The sequence below is a fragment of the Calonectris borealis genome, chromosome 9, assembly GCF_964195595.1.
Source record: "Calonectris borealis chromosome 9, bCalBor7.hap1.2, whole genome shotgun sequence".
Lineage (NCBI taxonomy): Eukaryota > Metazoa > Chordata > Aves > Procellariiformes > Procellariidae > Calonectris > Calonectris borealis.
The window spans coordinates 20,178,171-20,196,069 of record NC_134320.1 but is presented as its reverse complement, the minus strand read 5'-3'; the positions used below and the strand labels follow the sequence as shown (position 1 = coordinate 20,196,069).

Here is a 17,899-nt window from a genome sequence, read left to right as displayed (position 1 = left end):
CTGATGAAAAAGGAGGAGCACAAGAATATTGAGCGCATCAGTTAAGCTTCTGGCTTAAGGCCACTCTCCAGGCAACGTGCCATAGCTATGAAATCACTCTGTTATTTCAGACTTCACATTAGATGAATAGGGTAGTGCAAGCTGTTTGAAACTCAGCTTTGATGTATTTAAATGTTTTGAAATAATGCCTAGCATTTAATACAGTTTTGCTAACATTAGCTTTCCTAAGTGCCTGCTAAAAATAGCCTAATTCCCCACTGTTTTAGGTTATTTTTCTAATTAAATGTAGATGCTTAAGCCATCAACATTCACCACAAGATTCAGTTCTTCAGACATTATATCATCTATCTTAAATCCTGAATTATATTCTAAATTTCTAACTGAACACTAAAAACTACATTAGCTCTATGGCAGATACAATTATGATTCGTTGCTATATATCATAATTACCTATGAATTACCTGGAAACAAATGGGAACGGCAAGAATAGTACTCTGATCTTCACATGCAAAAAGACTTCTCTTTTAGTCAGTGTCAAAGTAGTCATTGGCTTCACTGACAACAGTATTTGGTCACAAATACCCAGGTATTTACTGCTTAAAATAATCTCCTTTAGTTCTTAGCCACACAGGCCCAGAAGCTGCAGACTTGTATCGGTGTGTATGTTTGAAGCTGAACACGGTTTTTTTTTCCTACATAGTAGCTGTTTTCAGAGCAAAATGGAAGATTTCAAAGAGATCACCGCTTGACATCAACGCATTTCACATCCAATTTTAACCAAGCAGCAGTTCAGCACAATTCTGCCAGCAGCAGGAAAAGAGAAAGGTGCCGGATCCTCCCAGCACACGTACCTTGCTTCGGGATACCTACACACTGCGTGCTTGCTTTTTAAGTTTAAATCGGTGGTTCTCAGGCCTCTTTCCAAAGTCTTTATTCCAACCTGTGCATGTTTTACATTTTTTTACAGGAAAACAAAGATAAAAATAGTGAAGCTGTGAAGTAGCTTCACTTCACTATGAAAGGGGCGTTTCGGAGACGCCGAGGCCCCGGCTGACGGGCCCAGAGACCAGGCCGGCTGCGGCTGAAGCTCCTGTGTGGGGAGGGTGGGATTTCTCCCAGGCCACCCCCGCCCAAGTGCCCGTAGGAGGCTGCTTGGACTCAGGTCACTCGGGCCCGTGGGTGGCCCTTGGGCTCCAGGAGCGGCACCTCGGGGCAGTGAAGAAATCGGAGCCGGCGCTTCGCCCCTCGCAGCCAGGGCCCGGGGCGGGCCAGGCACCGCTGCCCGCTCCTCCATCCCCGCGCTCCCTCCCTCCCGCCACACCCAATCCCTCTTCCCGCCTCCGCCCGCCCTCAGACGTCACTTCCTGGGGGCGGGCCGCAGCGCCGGGAGCCGCGGGGTGTCAGCGGCGGTCCTGTGATGGCGGCGGCGGGGCGCCGGCAGCCGCGGCGGCTGGGGGCGCCGGGGGGGCTGTGCCGCTCCTAACTCGGCGTCGGGCCCCTGCGCCATGGGGAGAAGCCACGGCAGGCGGCTGGCCTGAGGCGGCGGCGGCGACAGCGGAGGGCGCGGCACTGCCGAGGGGGCCCCGCCGCGGGGGCCGCGACCCGCGCCGCCGGGGATGTTGCGGTGGGTCCGGCAGCAGCTGGTAGGTGCCTCCGGCCGCCGCGGGGCGGGGAGGGCGCGGCGCCGGGCTGCGGCCAGGGGCTTCCGCTGCACCCCACGCACCCCCGGACCGGGCGGCCCCTCGCCTCGGCCCGGACCCCCAGGGCGGCCCCGTCCCGACGTCTCTGCCCGGGCCGCTGCCGCCGCGGGGTCCCCGGAGGAAGCGGGGGTGCGGGCGGGCGGGCTGAGGGGAAGCAGGGCCGGAGTGTGTGAGGGAGGAGAGCCCTTCCCCGCGCCGGGAGCGGGGAGGTGTAGGGGCTGGGGAGACCTGCCGGCTTCACTTACATCATTCTTGTCATTTTTTAATTTTCTTTTTTTAAGACGTATCGGAGGGTTTGGGGTGTTTCAGGTTTGGGTTTTTTTTGGGGGGGGTTGTGGTTTTTTTGGTTTCGGTTTTTTTTTCCTTTTCTTGAAACCACGTTGACAGAGGGAAGCGCGTTCCCTTACCTGTGGCCCCCTTTGGGAATAGCTCCCCAAACTTCTTTTCCCGGAGGAATGACGGTGCCTTTTCCTGTGGACCGACACTTCAGGGATTTGCTGGCCTCTCCTCCTCCTCCACGTTGCGAAATCTTTCAAGGCTTTTTCACCTGACGTGCGTCTGTCTCATTTATTTCCCTGTACCTGAGAGCTTTGCGGCCGTTGCCATTACGTGTGTGTTAAGGCTTTGAATGTGAAGAGAAATGGAAGAAAAACATCCGTGAAATGCTTTTCGCGGGAGAAACCACTTGAAAAAGGCTGCAGATAGAGGGTGTCTCTCTAAATAGGCACTACTTGGTGTGCTTGTATTACAGCGTGCAAGGAAAATTAAGCGGCCGTGATTGTAATGTCTGTGATGCTGTAGCAGGGAAGTACATTGAGTTTGGCTGTTTTGATTCAAGTGTTGGCCAGCTTCCTGCCTCCTCCCCCCCCCCCAGCATTATTTCTCTTGCATTTTCTCAAAGGGAGAAATTCCTTCTGAGTGATGTATTTTCAAACTTACTTTTTCCTTTCATTGGAGTTACCTTGCATCACAGATGTTGTCCAGGTTAGTACGAGAACTTACATTAGTTAGGTTTTTATATTTTAATGGTTAAAGCTTCTGTCTCACTAATGATTTGTTTAATTTGTTACATCGCTTCTTACAAAAAAAGGTAATTTTTTGGGGTGTTTTTTTTTTTCCCTTTTCTTCCCCTACCTCCTTTCCCATGGCCCATAGATTTTCCCAGATCTGTGTCTGAAGTACAGAGCTTGTTGTAGTGGTCTCAGTGCCAGCTTGACAGTGCTCACTAGTTTGGTGTGACACCAAGAGATATTGACCTGGAAATTAATTGCTCTGAGCTCTGACGGCACTCTTCTGTTCTGTTACAGTCACACACATGTTTTTTAGAATAAAGCCTGTTTGGCGTAACATAGCTATTATTTTTTCCTTTTGAAGGTGGCTTGAGGTTTGCGTGTGTGGTTTTTAAAGCAGCATTATGTTGTCTTTGGTAGAGTTTAGCTTAGGACTGCATCAGTGCTAGGAATTCATGTATCAAACATGGTTGCTTTTCTCCCTGTGAGTACACTGACCAGCTTTCCTGAAATATGTTTGCCCTTAATAGAAAGTAAAAGCCTAGTGTAACAAGATGAGCAATAAACCTAGCACTAAGGGGTTTTTGTTCTTCTAAAGGAAACTGTTTGATGGCAAAATAACTGTTTAAAACTTGCACTAGTTTTGACAGGGAAGGCTTAGTGTAGTAGAAGAATGGGATAATAAAAAGTCAAAATGCTTGAACAGAAGTTTAAATATGGTACTAAGGAAAAAAAATTACTGCAATGATACATGTTTTGTGTTTTCTTTTCTACAAACCTCACTGTTTGACATTAATGGCTTGGTTGTTTCACAGCTCTTAAAGATGAAAAATGGCCTAAGATAGATATCACTGCATGTTTCTTCCAAAGGACACTCGGACAACTCATCCCTGTGTGAATTGTTGGTTTAACATAGATCCCACCATACATTTGCTTCTTCGTATGTCTGTGATGTTTAGTTTCTGAAAGAATGTCAAAGGGCCGAGAACCTGGGGGAAGATGCTGAGAAAATAATCAGAGCGAGTGGGAAGAGTGGGGTGGCAGAAATAGTGGAATCAAAGGGTGGCAAAATCTGTGTCTGATTTATTTCTTATAGGAGAGGAGAAGCATGTGTAGGTTTGGATGCTGTTAGAGCGTGTACTTGTATCTGTGCTTGATGTGGCAACAGGTTTTGAAAAAAGTGTTCTCCTCCATACAGGAGGGTTGGAACCAGGCAAATATGTGGGAGTGATTTAAGTAGGATGTTGTAGTAGTACAAAAGAAAAACGTTGGTGTGCAGAAATGTTGGAAAGTAGTAAGGGATTGAGGAAAGGGGGAGGGACTGGTAATTTGCTGAAGATGCTTTTAGGTAGTTAAATACTCTCTGTACAAAACCAACGAATGTTTTGCAACTTCTTGTTTGTTTAGGAGGACAGTATTTCATATACTGATGAATGAGATTGTCCTGAGTGTGTATGGTGTTCTCAAGAGTTGCAAAAGGGGCAGGGAAAATTAAGTGGGTGGTCTTAGAAGTAGGTGATGAGAGGGCCTGGCATGGAATTCAAATTATTTCAGCTAAGTTCTTTAAGTGGTGACTTTGCTGTGCTTTAATCTGTGAAGACCTATGCATGCCTGTATAGCTACATAAAGGGATGACTAGTCCTCTGAGAACAGGAGACATGCTGAGAATGTAAGACTTTCTTCGTCTTTATTATGGTCGTACAAGTCCAAAACAGTTTTCTGAGCTGTTATTTGTCTTTTCAGTGATTTGTCATACGACAGAAATTGGTGACAGTAATACTGTTGCTCAGTCCTCAGTGCCTATGCGGGACTCTCTTACAAGTTGTCAGTTTGTTTTGGTATCTTGCCCTTCAGTCTGCTTTGTTTGCTCAGAAACAATTAACACCACCCTACACAGTTTATCAGTTTTTGTTCATCTAATGCTGTCCCCTACTAAATAAACTGTGTAATAAGTCATTAACAGCGCGCAATTTTCTAGTTAGTATTATTATATTATAATATCATTATCTAGTTAATAGTTGGAAGCACTTAAGTTTTAATAAAAAAAAAATAGAGACAAATGGAGTACAATTCATTGCTTTGAGTAAAATGTCCTGATGTATTTAAAAGACAAGCTTTGAGCAGGAAAGATGCCCGAGTTCCAGCTCTGTTACCTTGAGATCTCAGAAGGCCAGTGGGCATGTGGATTTGCTGAGGGTTGCGTAACACCACAGGCACAGCCAGCTCTGCTTGAAAAAAGCAACCGGGTAAACAACAGTTGATAGGAAGCATCATTAATACTCAGGTATAGTACACTACATTTTATTTGCATTTCCAAATATGATGGGTTAGACTGCATAGCTGATCTGTGTACAGCAGAGCGCTGTTGTGGCTCTCTGCTGGTCAAGTTTGTGCAGTACCAATACAAAACAAGAGTACAAAGTGGCATTTTGTAATGCTCAGTGACTTTCTGTACCACTTCTAGTTTGGTAGATTTGTGACAGCGTTTGGACTGTGCTGGTGTCCCGGTGGTGTACATGGAGCGTAGGGGCTGATGCAGTGGTATTAACAGAAAGCAATGACAACTTCAGTTGTCTGGCAAGGAGGTCTCCAAAAATTGTGATAGAATACCCTTGTATGTATGATCTTAGCTGCGTAATTTTGAAGTATCAGTCCTGTCAAGTGAAGAAGGGTCTCTGGATTTCCCTTCTGGTTGCTATTATGTGGAGTTTGAGCCTTTTGATCTGTTAGATAACAGTGCAATGATGTACAAAAGATACTGCATGGAGAAAAGCTAAGAGCTACCTGCCTGGTCCTTCTTTTATACATGGCCGTTCAAGAGAAGCAGAATTATGCTGTATTTGGCAGAGTATCTTCTTCCTACAATTTAATAACCTGAATGCTGTTGTGCACTGACAACAAGTTCTATGCTATGCAGAACAAGGTTTTCTGGCAAATGCAGCTTTGATATTTAACTGGAAGTCAAAGACAAAATGTATAGATTAATTCCTTTGGATCGATGTCTTTTAACTGGAAAACCTAGTTACGGGACTATTTTATTTTATGGTTATGAAATGGTTTCAGGCTTTCATCTAGTCTGAAAGTTCTACATAGCCTGCATTGAGAGGTGATCATAGGGGATGTTTTTGACTGTTTTGTGTTGGTTGTCCCCGTCACACCCCACAGCCCCCCTCCCAGGACAATATCTCTACGAGTGTCCTTGTTCATCTTTTGGATGCGTTCTAATGAAAAACTTCTACGAATAAGGGAAATGTTCTCCAATAGATTAGCGCTAGAGGACTGTATGTTTGGGATGTTCTTCCCTTTCCTTCCAGGTGTTGGTATCTGTTAAGGTGTTCTGAGAGGGGCAGATGGTATTCTGTGATAACTTGCGGTTATTGGCATTCTGAACAAGGTGGGCAGCATTTGATCTCGTTGTTTGCACTGACATGTGTGTATTATTTTCATTTAATCATTTTATAGAATTGAACCCATGTGGTTACTTCTTTTTTTTCCCCAAAGAATTCCCTGTATTTTTTGAATACTGAAAGTACTTTGAACTAATCCAGTGACTGAGAATCCTAGCTTCTGAGATGACGTTGCTTTTCTGGAGCATAATTTCCCCCTTTTCGTACTTGTCATTGAAGCCTGTTCCCCTTTTTGGCTAAAATTAAGTGGGTATTTGTTATTGTATACTAGAAAAATAAATGCGTATTTGCTCAAAAGAGTTCCTCTGGTTCAGACTGTCCAGGTAATACCTTCTGTATTGTCATGAAGGATCAGTGAGATGCGTGTTAGAGCAGCGCGAAGGTTGCACTGCTTTGGTTAGAGTAGTTTGAGAACTGGGCGTTAATGACCCCCCTCATGAACCTTCATACAGGAGAAAATGTGGCCCTATTTTTTTGCTAGAGATGTTCTGTGATCTGCTGGACTAGTCCTCCCATTGTGTTTGGGTCTTTTAACCTTATTTTCTTTTTATATTCTGTGACTGCTGAAGGCTAATACATTTGTAGCACAGTGTGTTCCAAAGTGTGCAGAACCTGGCCCTGTCTTCAGCCAGCTGTCCGTTCCAAACGGAGACATCCGTTCTGTCCTGTGTGTAATTTCTAAATCTTATCTCATAAAAATTAAACTCTAAACTTAAAAATTGCCTACCAAAACCTAATCAAACCAGTCTTGACACTATTTCTTTCAAAGACCATTTTAAAAATGGGAAAATCAGACTTGTCTGATGTGCTGCCTTTCTGTGAGACTTGGATGTTTGACCTGCATCTTGTCCCATCCTTTTTTTTTTTTTCTTCCTAGCCATGAGCCTCTTAAGCAGCAAATTGTTATTGTGCCAGACTTCCACTTGTCACACAATAATATGACCATTTCATTGACTGTCTGATATTCCTGCACTAACAGGGTCCTGCTCCCTTAATAGCTACTGTCTATTTATGTTTTATGTGACTGAGGGAGAAAAGTATTATTTTGTTGACAAAGAGCAAAAGCTTTTTGTGTTCTGGTCAGTAGGTGGTATCTGGTGGGGTGGGAGCATGGTCAGGGTGGATGCCTCTGTTTATTGCTAAGAGATTGCCTCTGAACTCTCATCAGAAGGTAGAATTCATAATCTAAGGCAAGTAAGTATGTGCTGAATGAAATAACATTCAACATGTGTTTTGGATATCATTGGGATTTGGCTTTCTAGTTTTGGATGGGCTGGCTGAACTCATTAAAACTTTTGTTTGCTTCTGGGGTGGAGAGATAGGAGTTATACGGAAAACATATAATAATGTGTTTAAATTTCATTAAAAGCATCGTGACTTGTGCCTTTCACTAGTGATCTGCCATCTGTTTTTCTTTATTGTGTTGTGGTGTCCTCAGTAGTTATGACTGTTTTTGTAATTATTTCACCGGGAAAAATGTATCTACAGTATACCTCTAAAAAAAAAATCCTTTGATTTCTAGCACAAAATCTGTTTGTAAGCCAGCAGATAAGAACTGCAGCAAAATAGATGTGACAAAGTGCCTCTGTAAACGCAAGGTCATATCTTCCAGCTAAACACAGGTGACGTATTTGCCGCCAGACTTTTTTTTTTTTACAAACCTCTTTTCAACTGCTGTTGAAAAAAACCGCTTAGCGATAGTACAGAGCATGGTAGAAAAGATAGAAAGTAGGACGGACGCTACACCGTGATTTAAAAAACAAAACCCTGCAATTCCTTGGCCTCCCATGTACTGTGACTTAAGAGGATTTTTTTTCTTGTTTACTTTGAGTAAAAATAAGCATGGGAAAGGAGAACTTTCCTGTAAACGGGAAGGAGAGATAATGATGTAGACAAAAGGCAAGCTCTTTGTTTTCATCCTGAAATATTTCACCAGGGAAAATAAGTTTTATATGGTTTATACCAAAAAGTATATTTTGTTGTATGTTGTTACATGTTGTTACTCTTTTACTATCCCCTTTGCACATTTTTGTGCTAGTTTTATGGATGACTGTGCTAATTTTTGCAGATATTTATATACCTGTTTGGAAAAAGAATTGCAACAAAATAGAAAGGAAGCTTAAGGTTTAGCAAGCTTTAAGGATAAACTATTTTTGTAGACATGTCTAAAAGCAGGACATTAAACTGATACTTAGATCATAAATTATGTTTGAAATTGAATTAAAACTTAAAGTGATATTTGATGAATGGAGTAGATTTAAAACTGTGATGTTAAGTTTTACAGAGCAGGCTTTATCAAAGCATGTTAAAAGGAAGAGCTGGACAGTTCTAGCTATGAACTAAATTCTCTTCCCATTAAATTTGTTGAGCAATAACTGTCAGAGCAATTGTCAGTATGATTTTGGCACACATTTTGAAAAAGCCTTAAGATTTATTATCTAGGAGCAGTTTTGGGGGAAGAATTTTTTGAAAAGTTTTTTTTTCATACTGAAGGAATATGTGAATTGGACTTGCAGTGCAGGAGCTAATTGGCCTAAGTAGCTATTGCTTACTAGAACCAATCTAACCACTGAAAATGGTGGTTTTCAATATTCCTATGGGATAATGGTCATATGAGTAGCCCAGAACAACAGCCCTTCATGCTTGTGTAAAATAGTTTTATAAATGACCCTTCAGAGCATGGGTAAACAGCGTTTCCTTTTAAGATAATAGTGCACATAGGAATGTATAATTCTTCTGTATTTGTCCTGTCATGGACTTGACAAATTTAGTTTTTATATATAGTGAAATTGCTAGCTACAAAATTGGAACTGCTTTCTAATTGTAGTGAAAACAAAGTTCATAACCTGTCACAGATTTGAATGCCTTATTTAATATTGAAAATCAAAGAAAAATATTTCTGCCATAAAATCACTTAAACGAATCCAGGGACAGTGCAGAAAGGATACAATTAGATTTTTTTAAATTTTTTTTTTTGTTTTTTTAGATACTATGGTTAATCAAGGTATATGAAGGATTTGTGTGTTGAATGTTTCATTTACTGTTTCATTTACTTAATGGTTCTGTATTTCTTAGTGTGACTTTGTTTAGTAACTGCTATTTCTGTGTGATTGATTATTGCAGAATTGTAGCACTTTCCATGTTCCAAGTACAATATTTTGAGCAGCATTCTTAAAAGTGGCTATTGATTTTTGAGATCTCAATTCTTATTTTACAAAATACGGTGCCCTATAATTGCCTCCTGATGGGTGTCTAAAATCACCCTTCAGCTTTGAAAATCCTGCCTAATCTCCATTTGTACGTGTCTAAGAGGGAGATGATACTGCAGGTGAGAATAACTAATTGCTGGAGCCCACAGAGGAAAACTGTTAGTTCTGAAATTAAAACTGTGTAGTTGGAACTTCAAAGGCATCTTCATTCCCACTTCTTTGGGAATCACAGCAAAAGACCAAAACGTTTTGGACCACGGCTGCTGTCAAGCCTCAACTTCTCTTAGACCTCTTGGACCTTTATCATCATGCGGTTTTTTTTAAGGAAAAAATTTAGAGAGCACTGAATGGCCTTGCAAAGTAGTTTGGGAGCCACTAGCCATGTGTTTGAGATTGAGGCTTGCTTCTTAGAATCTGAATGTTAACTAATTGCTTTCTTTATTAGAGTTGAAGATACATGTATTGTAAAGTCTCTGTTTTCTGTCATCTTTGGTGCAGACCGCTTTGCCCTGTGTATGTTTGATTCTTGCCAGAAGACTCTGCAGTCATTTTCCTCTCCTTTAGTGATTTCCTGATTTGTTGTTCATTACTAACACATTTTCCTCTCTGCAACAGTATAGACAGCCAGTATTTTTAAAACTTGCCATTGGATCCAAGTAGCACAGAATGTGCACTTAGAGGACATTGATAAAGTTGGATGTGTCCTGACACCCCACAGATACACAGTTTTTTGGTGAGCTGTTAATGACAGATAAAACTCAGTAAGTTCATTTTGTGTGAACTGGCATTACTACTCCTATAATTTTTTCTTGGTCCAGAGTTTGACTGACAAAATTATATGGATGTGTACAAATTTTTCTTATTCTTAACAAAATCACTGCTAAAGAAATAGAGCAAAAGTATCACTGGATCTGTTCATTATTGATAATTTTCATAATCTGTGTGTCTGAGTGTGAAAGGAACATCCTAAAATAAAGCAACGGATGAGGAATGTATTACAGGCATTTGGATAAGAATTCCAATAGTCCTGTAGAAAAAATGCAAAGCTTGGAATTCTGTTGGAGACAGTCACAAAAAAGTAGCTGTTATAAAGTGTTAGGTTTGTTTCACCGTATGATGTCCAAAATGGATTATGCTTTGTAAATACTGTGATTTGGATTGTAGGGGTGGATAAGAAAGCTGGTTCCTTAATTGCTGCAAAGTTGGGGTATTTTAAAACTAAGCAGTGTACCTAAATCTCTGATAAAAGTCTTCACTACTAATGGAAACCAGACATGTCATAACAGTCTTTGAGAGTGCTATGTCAGAAAGCCTAACCTGCCTGCTCAGCTCGCTTTTCCTCTCTGATTTTACTGATGTTAGAAGACCAGTATGTTTGGCATCAGTCACCTGAATAGAGAAACTGGCACAGGGAAGTATGAATGAGGCCAGTTTAGCATGATTGTTATTTTTGCAGGTAAATAAGGAGAAGATAGATGGCTTTTTAAATTTTAAGTAGGGGTTTTTCCAAGTTATTTTTGTGGGCATTTTGACAAAATAAGGTAAAATAAGAACAACTTGAGCTGTATGTAACCGGGACTTTGTTCCAAGCACCAGTATGACTTTTCTAAATACAGTACTAGGCATTTTTTTAACTTTGTGGAAGGAAGGATTATTGCTTCATGATTTCTCAGGCCTTGCTTCCTAGAGTATTTGCTTTCACAAAATAATGTAGTCTGGTTATAGGTCTTTTGGGAGGTTACAACATGATTTGTTATCACATATTTTAATCAACTGTAGATATAGTAAGTGGGAAGAGGAAGTTACATGAATAGTGCATGACTTTTAATACTGTTTTATTTCTTTACTGCAGTGATATTTAAAAGAGGAGGAACAAATTGCACGGCGCTATGTAAACCTCAGGGTGCTTCAGCTGATTCACTACTTTAGTTGTTAGAGCAGTGTTTGAAATTGCTGTGAGAGGCTGTTTCTTCCTTCACGCTAACCTTTGATACGACAAATTCGGTTTGACTACTGCCCAGTTATATGACTGAAAGGATTATAGGCTGACTGTTTTAAGTACAAATTTACACAGACTTCTGAAAATGTGCATGGAGTGTGAATAGATCATCTTATCTGACAAAGGGAAAAGTATTCCATGTATATTCAGAAAAAAATCCAAAGCAAGAAAATCCATTTCCTCAAAACACCTTTAATCAAAATATATCTTGGCTGCAGCGTAATAGCAGGCTTTTGGGCTGTCTGCCAGGAAATGTGGTGTTCTGTTTCTGTGGCCACGGTCAGTCAGTCACCTCCCCAGGAAAAAGACTTCCCGAGACAGAGTTTTCTTCTGTTTATTAGTTTTATTAACTAGTACGTGGCGTCCAAAGGGCTTTGGGGGGAACTACTACTTTCCTTAGCAGTGTTCAGTGTGGTTTTTGAAAGGAGGAAGACTTCCTTCTTTCAAACCCCTTTCACTGAAAACTGGTCACATAGCAGAAGTTCTTTTAGCAAATATAATTTTGCCTTTTTTCCTGTAAAAGCTGTGAATGATGAATAAGAAACACTGGGAGATCAGGTTAAAATATACTAGCTTTATGCAAATCATAAGCAAAAATTGCTTGTCAGATGATTTGTAATTATCGGTTCATGTATTGCAAAGCTTGAAACAGCAATTGATTTGTTGTGTGCTGCTCTCACGTCACTAATCCCAGCTGAAAGATCTGCGGATTTCTGCTGTCTCAGTGCTGTAGAGTGTGTGGGGAGGGCATATGTGCATGCTGCCGTAAGTTAAGCTTTTTAATGGTGGTATTTAAGAAATAAGAGTCTGCAGTAGATAGTATATATTGTATCACAAGTTGACTGAGAAACCTTTTTTTTTTCTTATTTGTTTGTGCTTGCAGGTGTTGAGAGGGCAGGCTCTTCTTTGGAGTCCTGCTTCTCCTTTGCTTACTCTGCCAGTTTCTCCCGTTGTCTGATTTGTTGTTCATGCTAATAATGCTTCCTCAGCAGCAATATAAAACTCTTCTTCCACACTGTACCCTTTTGTTATACCACCAGGCTATTGGCATGACCATGCAATTGTTTTGGGAACTGATACATTAAAAAAAAAAAAAAACAACTGGGAAAATGGTGGGGTTTCGGTTGGATCAGTTTTCCAGTCCACTTTATTATTTGGCTGCATGGGCAGTTCTCCTAGCACAATGGTGGAGATGGAGACAAAATGTAGGAAGGGGTTATTTGGAGGAGAGGTGGCTGTTGAAGCCAGTTTCTTTCATGAAAGAAGTAGCTTAAAATCACAGTCAAAAATTTCTCCTCCATTCCCCAGGATATGTTTTTTATGCTGTTTTAAAGGAGCCTAATTATTACACAGAGGATGTCTTTGTCTAACTTTTAGAACACTAATGAAATCACTGCTGAAGAGGCTTAGTAAAAATTACTTTGACTTTGATTAGAGTCATTACAAATTTATAAAAAAGGAAAACGACAAATCACTTCTTTCTTTTTTTTTTCCCCCCCAGAAAGTTATTTTGGTTTGTGCTTTGTAAATCAGCCTGACTCAGACATCTTTGTGTTGTATGTAAATGACATTAGTTTAGACTATTTTCAAAAACAAACGTGTCAAGTTTATCTGAGTCCAAAATTTCTACTGGGGAGACGTGTATTGAAGATTAAATAGAGCGCTGTATTCCAGGGGTAAAGAATGCCTGGTTTATGTTGATAAATCATCTAAATGGCTGAACTTTAGCCAGGAAATCTAGATTTAAATTGCAGCATGAAGGGGGGGAAGAATCAAACCCTTCATCTTATGGTCAAATTTTATTTTATTTACAGTTGATCATGTGTTACACCTGATTAAGAAGTCTTAAATATCAGGTTTTGTAATAAACTCAGCTTTATTTGTTACAAAGTCAATGATCTATGCACTTAGGTAGAAATCACTTCGCTAGATAACTGCAGGAAAGTTAACTTTTGTTGAAAGATATTGGTGACAACTGAATCTTTTTGCAAGACTTAAAATTTAATTCAGGGATTCTCTGCTCATGCTATTTAGCTGCAGAAATCCTTTTGACAAGGGCATGTTACCCTAGTTTTGCAGCTGAGTCTGATAATGACAGAAAGAGAAAGAACTCTCTAGTAAGTGAAATTAGGAAACAGTGTGCTTTCTGCATCTCTTTGCTGGCTTGCATATAGGTACTATGCAAAATCCCTTTGCTGGGCAGAAATTTGGACTACAAATCAGTTTTGTGTCAGGAGCGGAATCTCTGACTAGCCCCATAGTTACAGAAAAATTAAAGGCATTTCCATTCTTGAACAATTAAGTTTAACGTTTTCCTGGTTTCAGCTGGAACAGAGTTAATTTTCTTCCTACTAGCTGGTATAGTGCTGTGTTTTGGATTTAGGATGAGAATAACGTTGATAACACACTGATGTTTTAGTTGTTGCTAAGTAGTGCTTACATAGTCAAGGACTTTTCAGCTTCCCGTGTCTGCAAGGTGCACAAGAAGCTGGGAGGGAGCATAGCCAGGACAGCTGACCCAACTGACTAACGGGGTATTCCATACCATATGACGTCATGCTCAGTATATAAGTTGGGGGAGTTGGCCAGGGAGCAGTGACCGCTCCTTGGGAACTGGCTGGGCATCAGTCAGCAGGTGGTGAGCAATTGCATTGTGCATCACGTATTTTGTCTATCCTATTATTATTATTATTATTATTATTATTATTATTATTATTGTTATTATTATAATTATTATTCCCTTCCTTTTCAGTTCTATTAAACTGACTTTATCTCAATCCACAAATTTTACTTTTTTTTGTCCGATTCTCTCCCCATCCCACTTGTGGGGGGGGAGTGAGCGAGCGGCTGTGTGGTGTTTAGCTGCTGGCTGGGGTTAAACCACTACAAACGTCTGTGTAGAATTTTCTTTGGAGAGATGTGTAATTAAAATTTCTCTGGAAGATCTGCTTGGTTGCAGTCTCACCAGATAACTATGTGATGACAGGGTTGTTAGGTAATTTCAAATGATCTTTCATAGTTACAGATGTGAAACTTAGGAGATCTGGGTTCTGTTCCCAGCTCTGACACTTACTTCCTGCTGTGCCTACAGTCAAGTCACTAAGGTTGTTAAGGATGTGTCTTTTTCCAACCATACCTCTGACAACTTGAAGAGGTTCTTGTCCCCAGCCTGCCTTGCTTGGGCATTGCCATCTCCATAGATCTGCTGACTGCGCAGCTTTTGCACTTTCTCCATGATAAATTTCAACAAAACAGAGTTATAATGTGTATAGACTGCAATTTTAAGCTGTGTTAGCTCCACAACTGCACCTGTAAACTCGTATGGCCTGAGATTCTGGTTTGGAAAATAGATTCCTCGCTTTTGATCAATTGAGTCTGCTTCAGCGGAGGTATTCTCCTCTGATAGAAGTGCTTGTGCAGTTAGGCTTGGGTTGTATGGAGGTCTTTACTCTTTATAGTAAAAATGTCATTAAGCTCATCAACTTTTAGGTGCTCAGATAGTGGCCTAAAAGGGGCGTATAAATACTTTGGAAAAAATTCAGTGATACCCTAGTCACTCTGAAATTTTTCATTTCTCTTTTAATAACTTTCAGCAAGTGGCATGGAGATTAGCATTTATCACCATCAGAAGACTGCTAGTCCCTTTCTTTGCTCCTTCTGTTTTGTCTCTGCTTTACATCTGTTTGATTTAGAGAGGATTTTTTTCCGACTGTAGAGTATGACTTTCCAAAGTGAGGATGTCTGGCATTTTGTGAGTGCCAGACATTTTCTGAGATAGAAAAGAGCTATGTACCTAGTCTTACTAATGAAGCGCATTTTTTCTTGCTTGCAAAACACTTTTATTGTTGCATCTTCAGATTGATTTAGAAATAATGTGTCACTAATGTCAGGTATCCAAAATGCTTCTGCTACAAACATTCTCTTTTTAAATTTTGTGTCAGCATTTAACAGGTACATTTTTTTCATCTTACTTTCATGCTTGTATTTTTTTTCTTAAACTTGTATTTCTTTTCTTAAGTTGTGAACAGTTCCTTTTTTTTTGCTTTTGGCACCCTATATATTCTTTCCAGTCCTTTCCCCTATCTACTTTTTGTCTCCCTGCTCCACTCTTATCTTTAAACAAGCTTTCACAATGGGACGTGTGACTAGAGCAGCCTTCCACTGCTTGTCATCTAAAGTTTATTCTCCTTCAAATCTCTTTGAAAAATCCCCCTTCCTTTCTTTCTCCCTTCTTTCTTCTGGACCTCTTCCTTTCTGAAGCAGAATGTTTCTGTAGTAATGATGCCAAATACAAAAATTTATATGTTTGAGAGAATTTTTAAATTATTCCTTTACTTTAAAATGACACCATCCTGAATGTGAACTTACCTAATGCCCTGTGCTAGAGAACTTTATCGATTAAAGAAAATTCTTGGTTGGTTATACCAGCCATTTTTTATGTAGCTCATTGTGCTCACTGTTCATCACCCTCTAGTTAACTGGTGCAGAATATCTTCTGTTGGAGTTCTGTGAAGTGTCAGTTTTTATTTGACATAAATCAAGGTCTGAGCCTGGTTTCACAAGGAGAGCAATACAACTGCAAAGGTAGTTTCCTCACCTCCAGTAGTGGAACTGGTAATGCCCTTTCTACCTGTTTCATCAGTTGTCCTTTCACTTGGCATCGAAGAGCAAGGAGACTGTGTATACAGCACAAAGTCGGTTCTAAGATTAGGAATGTCTGACGCTCATGCTGAAATTCACCGCTTCCCGGGCAATCATTGATTGCCTATCGAACAACAGTTCCAAGTTTAATTTCGCTAGTTTGTTCCATGTCTTAAAGCTTTTTGTTTCTTATTTTAGTAATTTTCTTGGCCTGTTACCTGAATTATTACTGTTTTACTTGTTGTCTTGTTTGTTGTCTTTTGCCATCACCTGCTTCTCCAGGTCAGAACGTTAGAGCTAGGAAGGGTTCTGGTGAGTCATGTAGCCCCAGGAAAGGCTCAATTAAAGATAGACTTGAATGACCTAGATATAAGCCCTTGTGTTACAGAGACATTGCAACCTTCCCATGTGACTTATTTTGCTTTTTAATTATTCCTTTCCATGAGAAAGGAATTTTTGTTTGTTTTTCCAATATCCAAACTAAGTTTTCCTAGCTGCAACTTAAGCCTACTTCTGTTTCTTCTTTGTCCTTCAGATGACCACTTTCCTCAGTGGAACGGTCTTTTATATATTGGAAGATGTGCTAGTATATCCCAGGTTTCCTCTCCTCTAGGCTAAATGACTCTAACTTGTTTGCTCTTTGCTTTTTAGATTGTTCAGCCTTGCGTTATATGTCATGTTTTCAGGATCTCTTGTTGCTCATGTTCCACTCCTCTGGATGCTGTGCAGCTGTGGCTCCCATTCCTCCTCCAGCCTCCTTAGTACTGAAGGCCTTTTCCTCAATGGGGTGACATTACTGACTCACATTCAGCCTGTGATCAGCTATAGCCTTTTGATCTTTTTCTACAGAACTGCTGTATGGGCTTTTATTCTCTTTTTTGTAGATGCAGTTAATTGTTTCGAACTGTTGTATCTTTCAGTCTTCCGTGCATCTAGTTGGTCAAGATGATTTTGAATTTTTTCTTGTCATTTGGTGTTCTTGCAGTCCTGAGGTGGTGTCATCTGCAAATTTAACACCTGTATTCCCCTTCCCCTCGCAGAGGCAGATGATGAAAATACTGACCATTAGACCTGAAACAGGGCTTTGGTTCCAAGGGACCTCATTCAGATCTTCTGTTTTGGCAGAAAACTATGGATAAGTGTTTCTGAGTATCCTTTGTTTTTTTGAGTTTGCTTTTATTGTTGCTACCACTCATGTATGAATTGGTGGTAATGGCAGGAAATCGCATTTGAGGTTAGACAAAATGTTAGTTCTTGGAGATAGAACTTGTTTGAAAAAATACTATTGTCTAGTCAGATGCATATGCTTTTATTTTTAAGCTGGTGAGAATCTTCGAAATCCAGTTATCACAGCATACTAGTATGACTTGTTTGTTTTGACCTTTTACTTTTCTCATAATCTATTTTATTAGAGTTATCTTGAGCGCGGCTGTGAGGTTTTGTAATTTAAATATGTTTTCATCTCCATTTCTGTTTCTTCTTTTTTAAGTTTCACAGGGTTTCAAGTTTGCATAATAGCGTGTATTCTCTATCCTTTTTGAGACTTAGGATTTTTTCTTCCATTTTCCAGAATGAGTATACAACCTCAAAATTGAGATTCCCCCCCCCCACCCCAATTTTTAAAAATTCTCTGGACACAGCAGACTTTAATTTACATGTTAATTTTGTTTCCTATTCAAAAGCCGCTATTCTAAAACTGCTGCTTGATATTGGATATCTTTTTTCAGCACAAAGATAACGATTTTACAAAACTACAGTTAATAAAATAGCCTTTCTTGATGATCTTCTTTTTTATTTTGTATTTTAGGGTTTTGACCCACCGCATCAAAGCGATACAAGAACTATTTATATAGCAAATCGTTTTCCCCAGCATGGCCACTATGTTCCTCAGAAGTTTGCGGACAACAGAATCATATCATCCAAGGTAAGGAAT

At 40.2% G+C, this 17,899-nt stretch overlaps 1 protein-coding gene across 7 annotated transcripts in view; it reads left to right on the top strand.

Annotated features, from left to right (window-relative positions):
• The first annotated feature begins 1,401 nt into the window (after positions 1-1,401).
• Positions 1,402-17,899, top strand: part of ATP11B (ATPase phospholipid transporting 11B (putative)) — a 74,015-nt gene continuing 57,517 nt past the window's right edge. For 3 of the 7 annotated variants that reach the window (XM_075157305.1, XM_075157303.1, XM_075157302.1), the window contains exons 1-2: positions 1,403-1,643; positions 17,774-17,890. In XM_075157305.1, coding sequence (XP_075013406.1) covers positions 1,617-1,643; positions 17,774-17,890 — 144 coding nt within the window. In that variant the 5' untranslated portion in view covers positions 1,403-1,616. Of the gene's footprint in view, positions 1,644-17,773; positions 17,891-17,899 lie in introns of all 7 variants that reach the window. The other 4 variants (XM_075157306.1, XM_075157304.1, XM_075157308.1 and 1 more) reach the window with 3 other exon arrangements.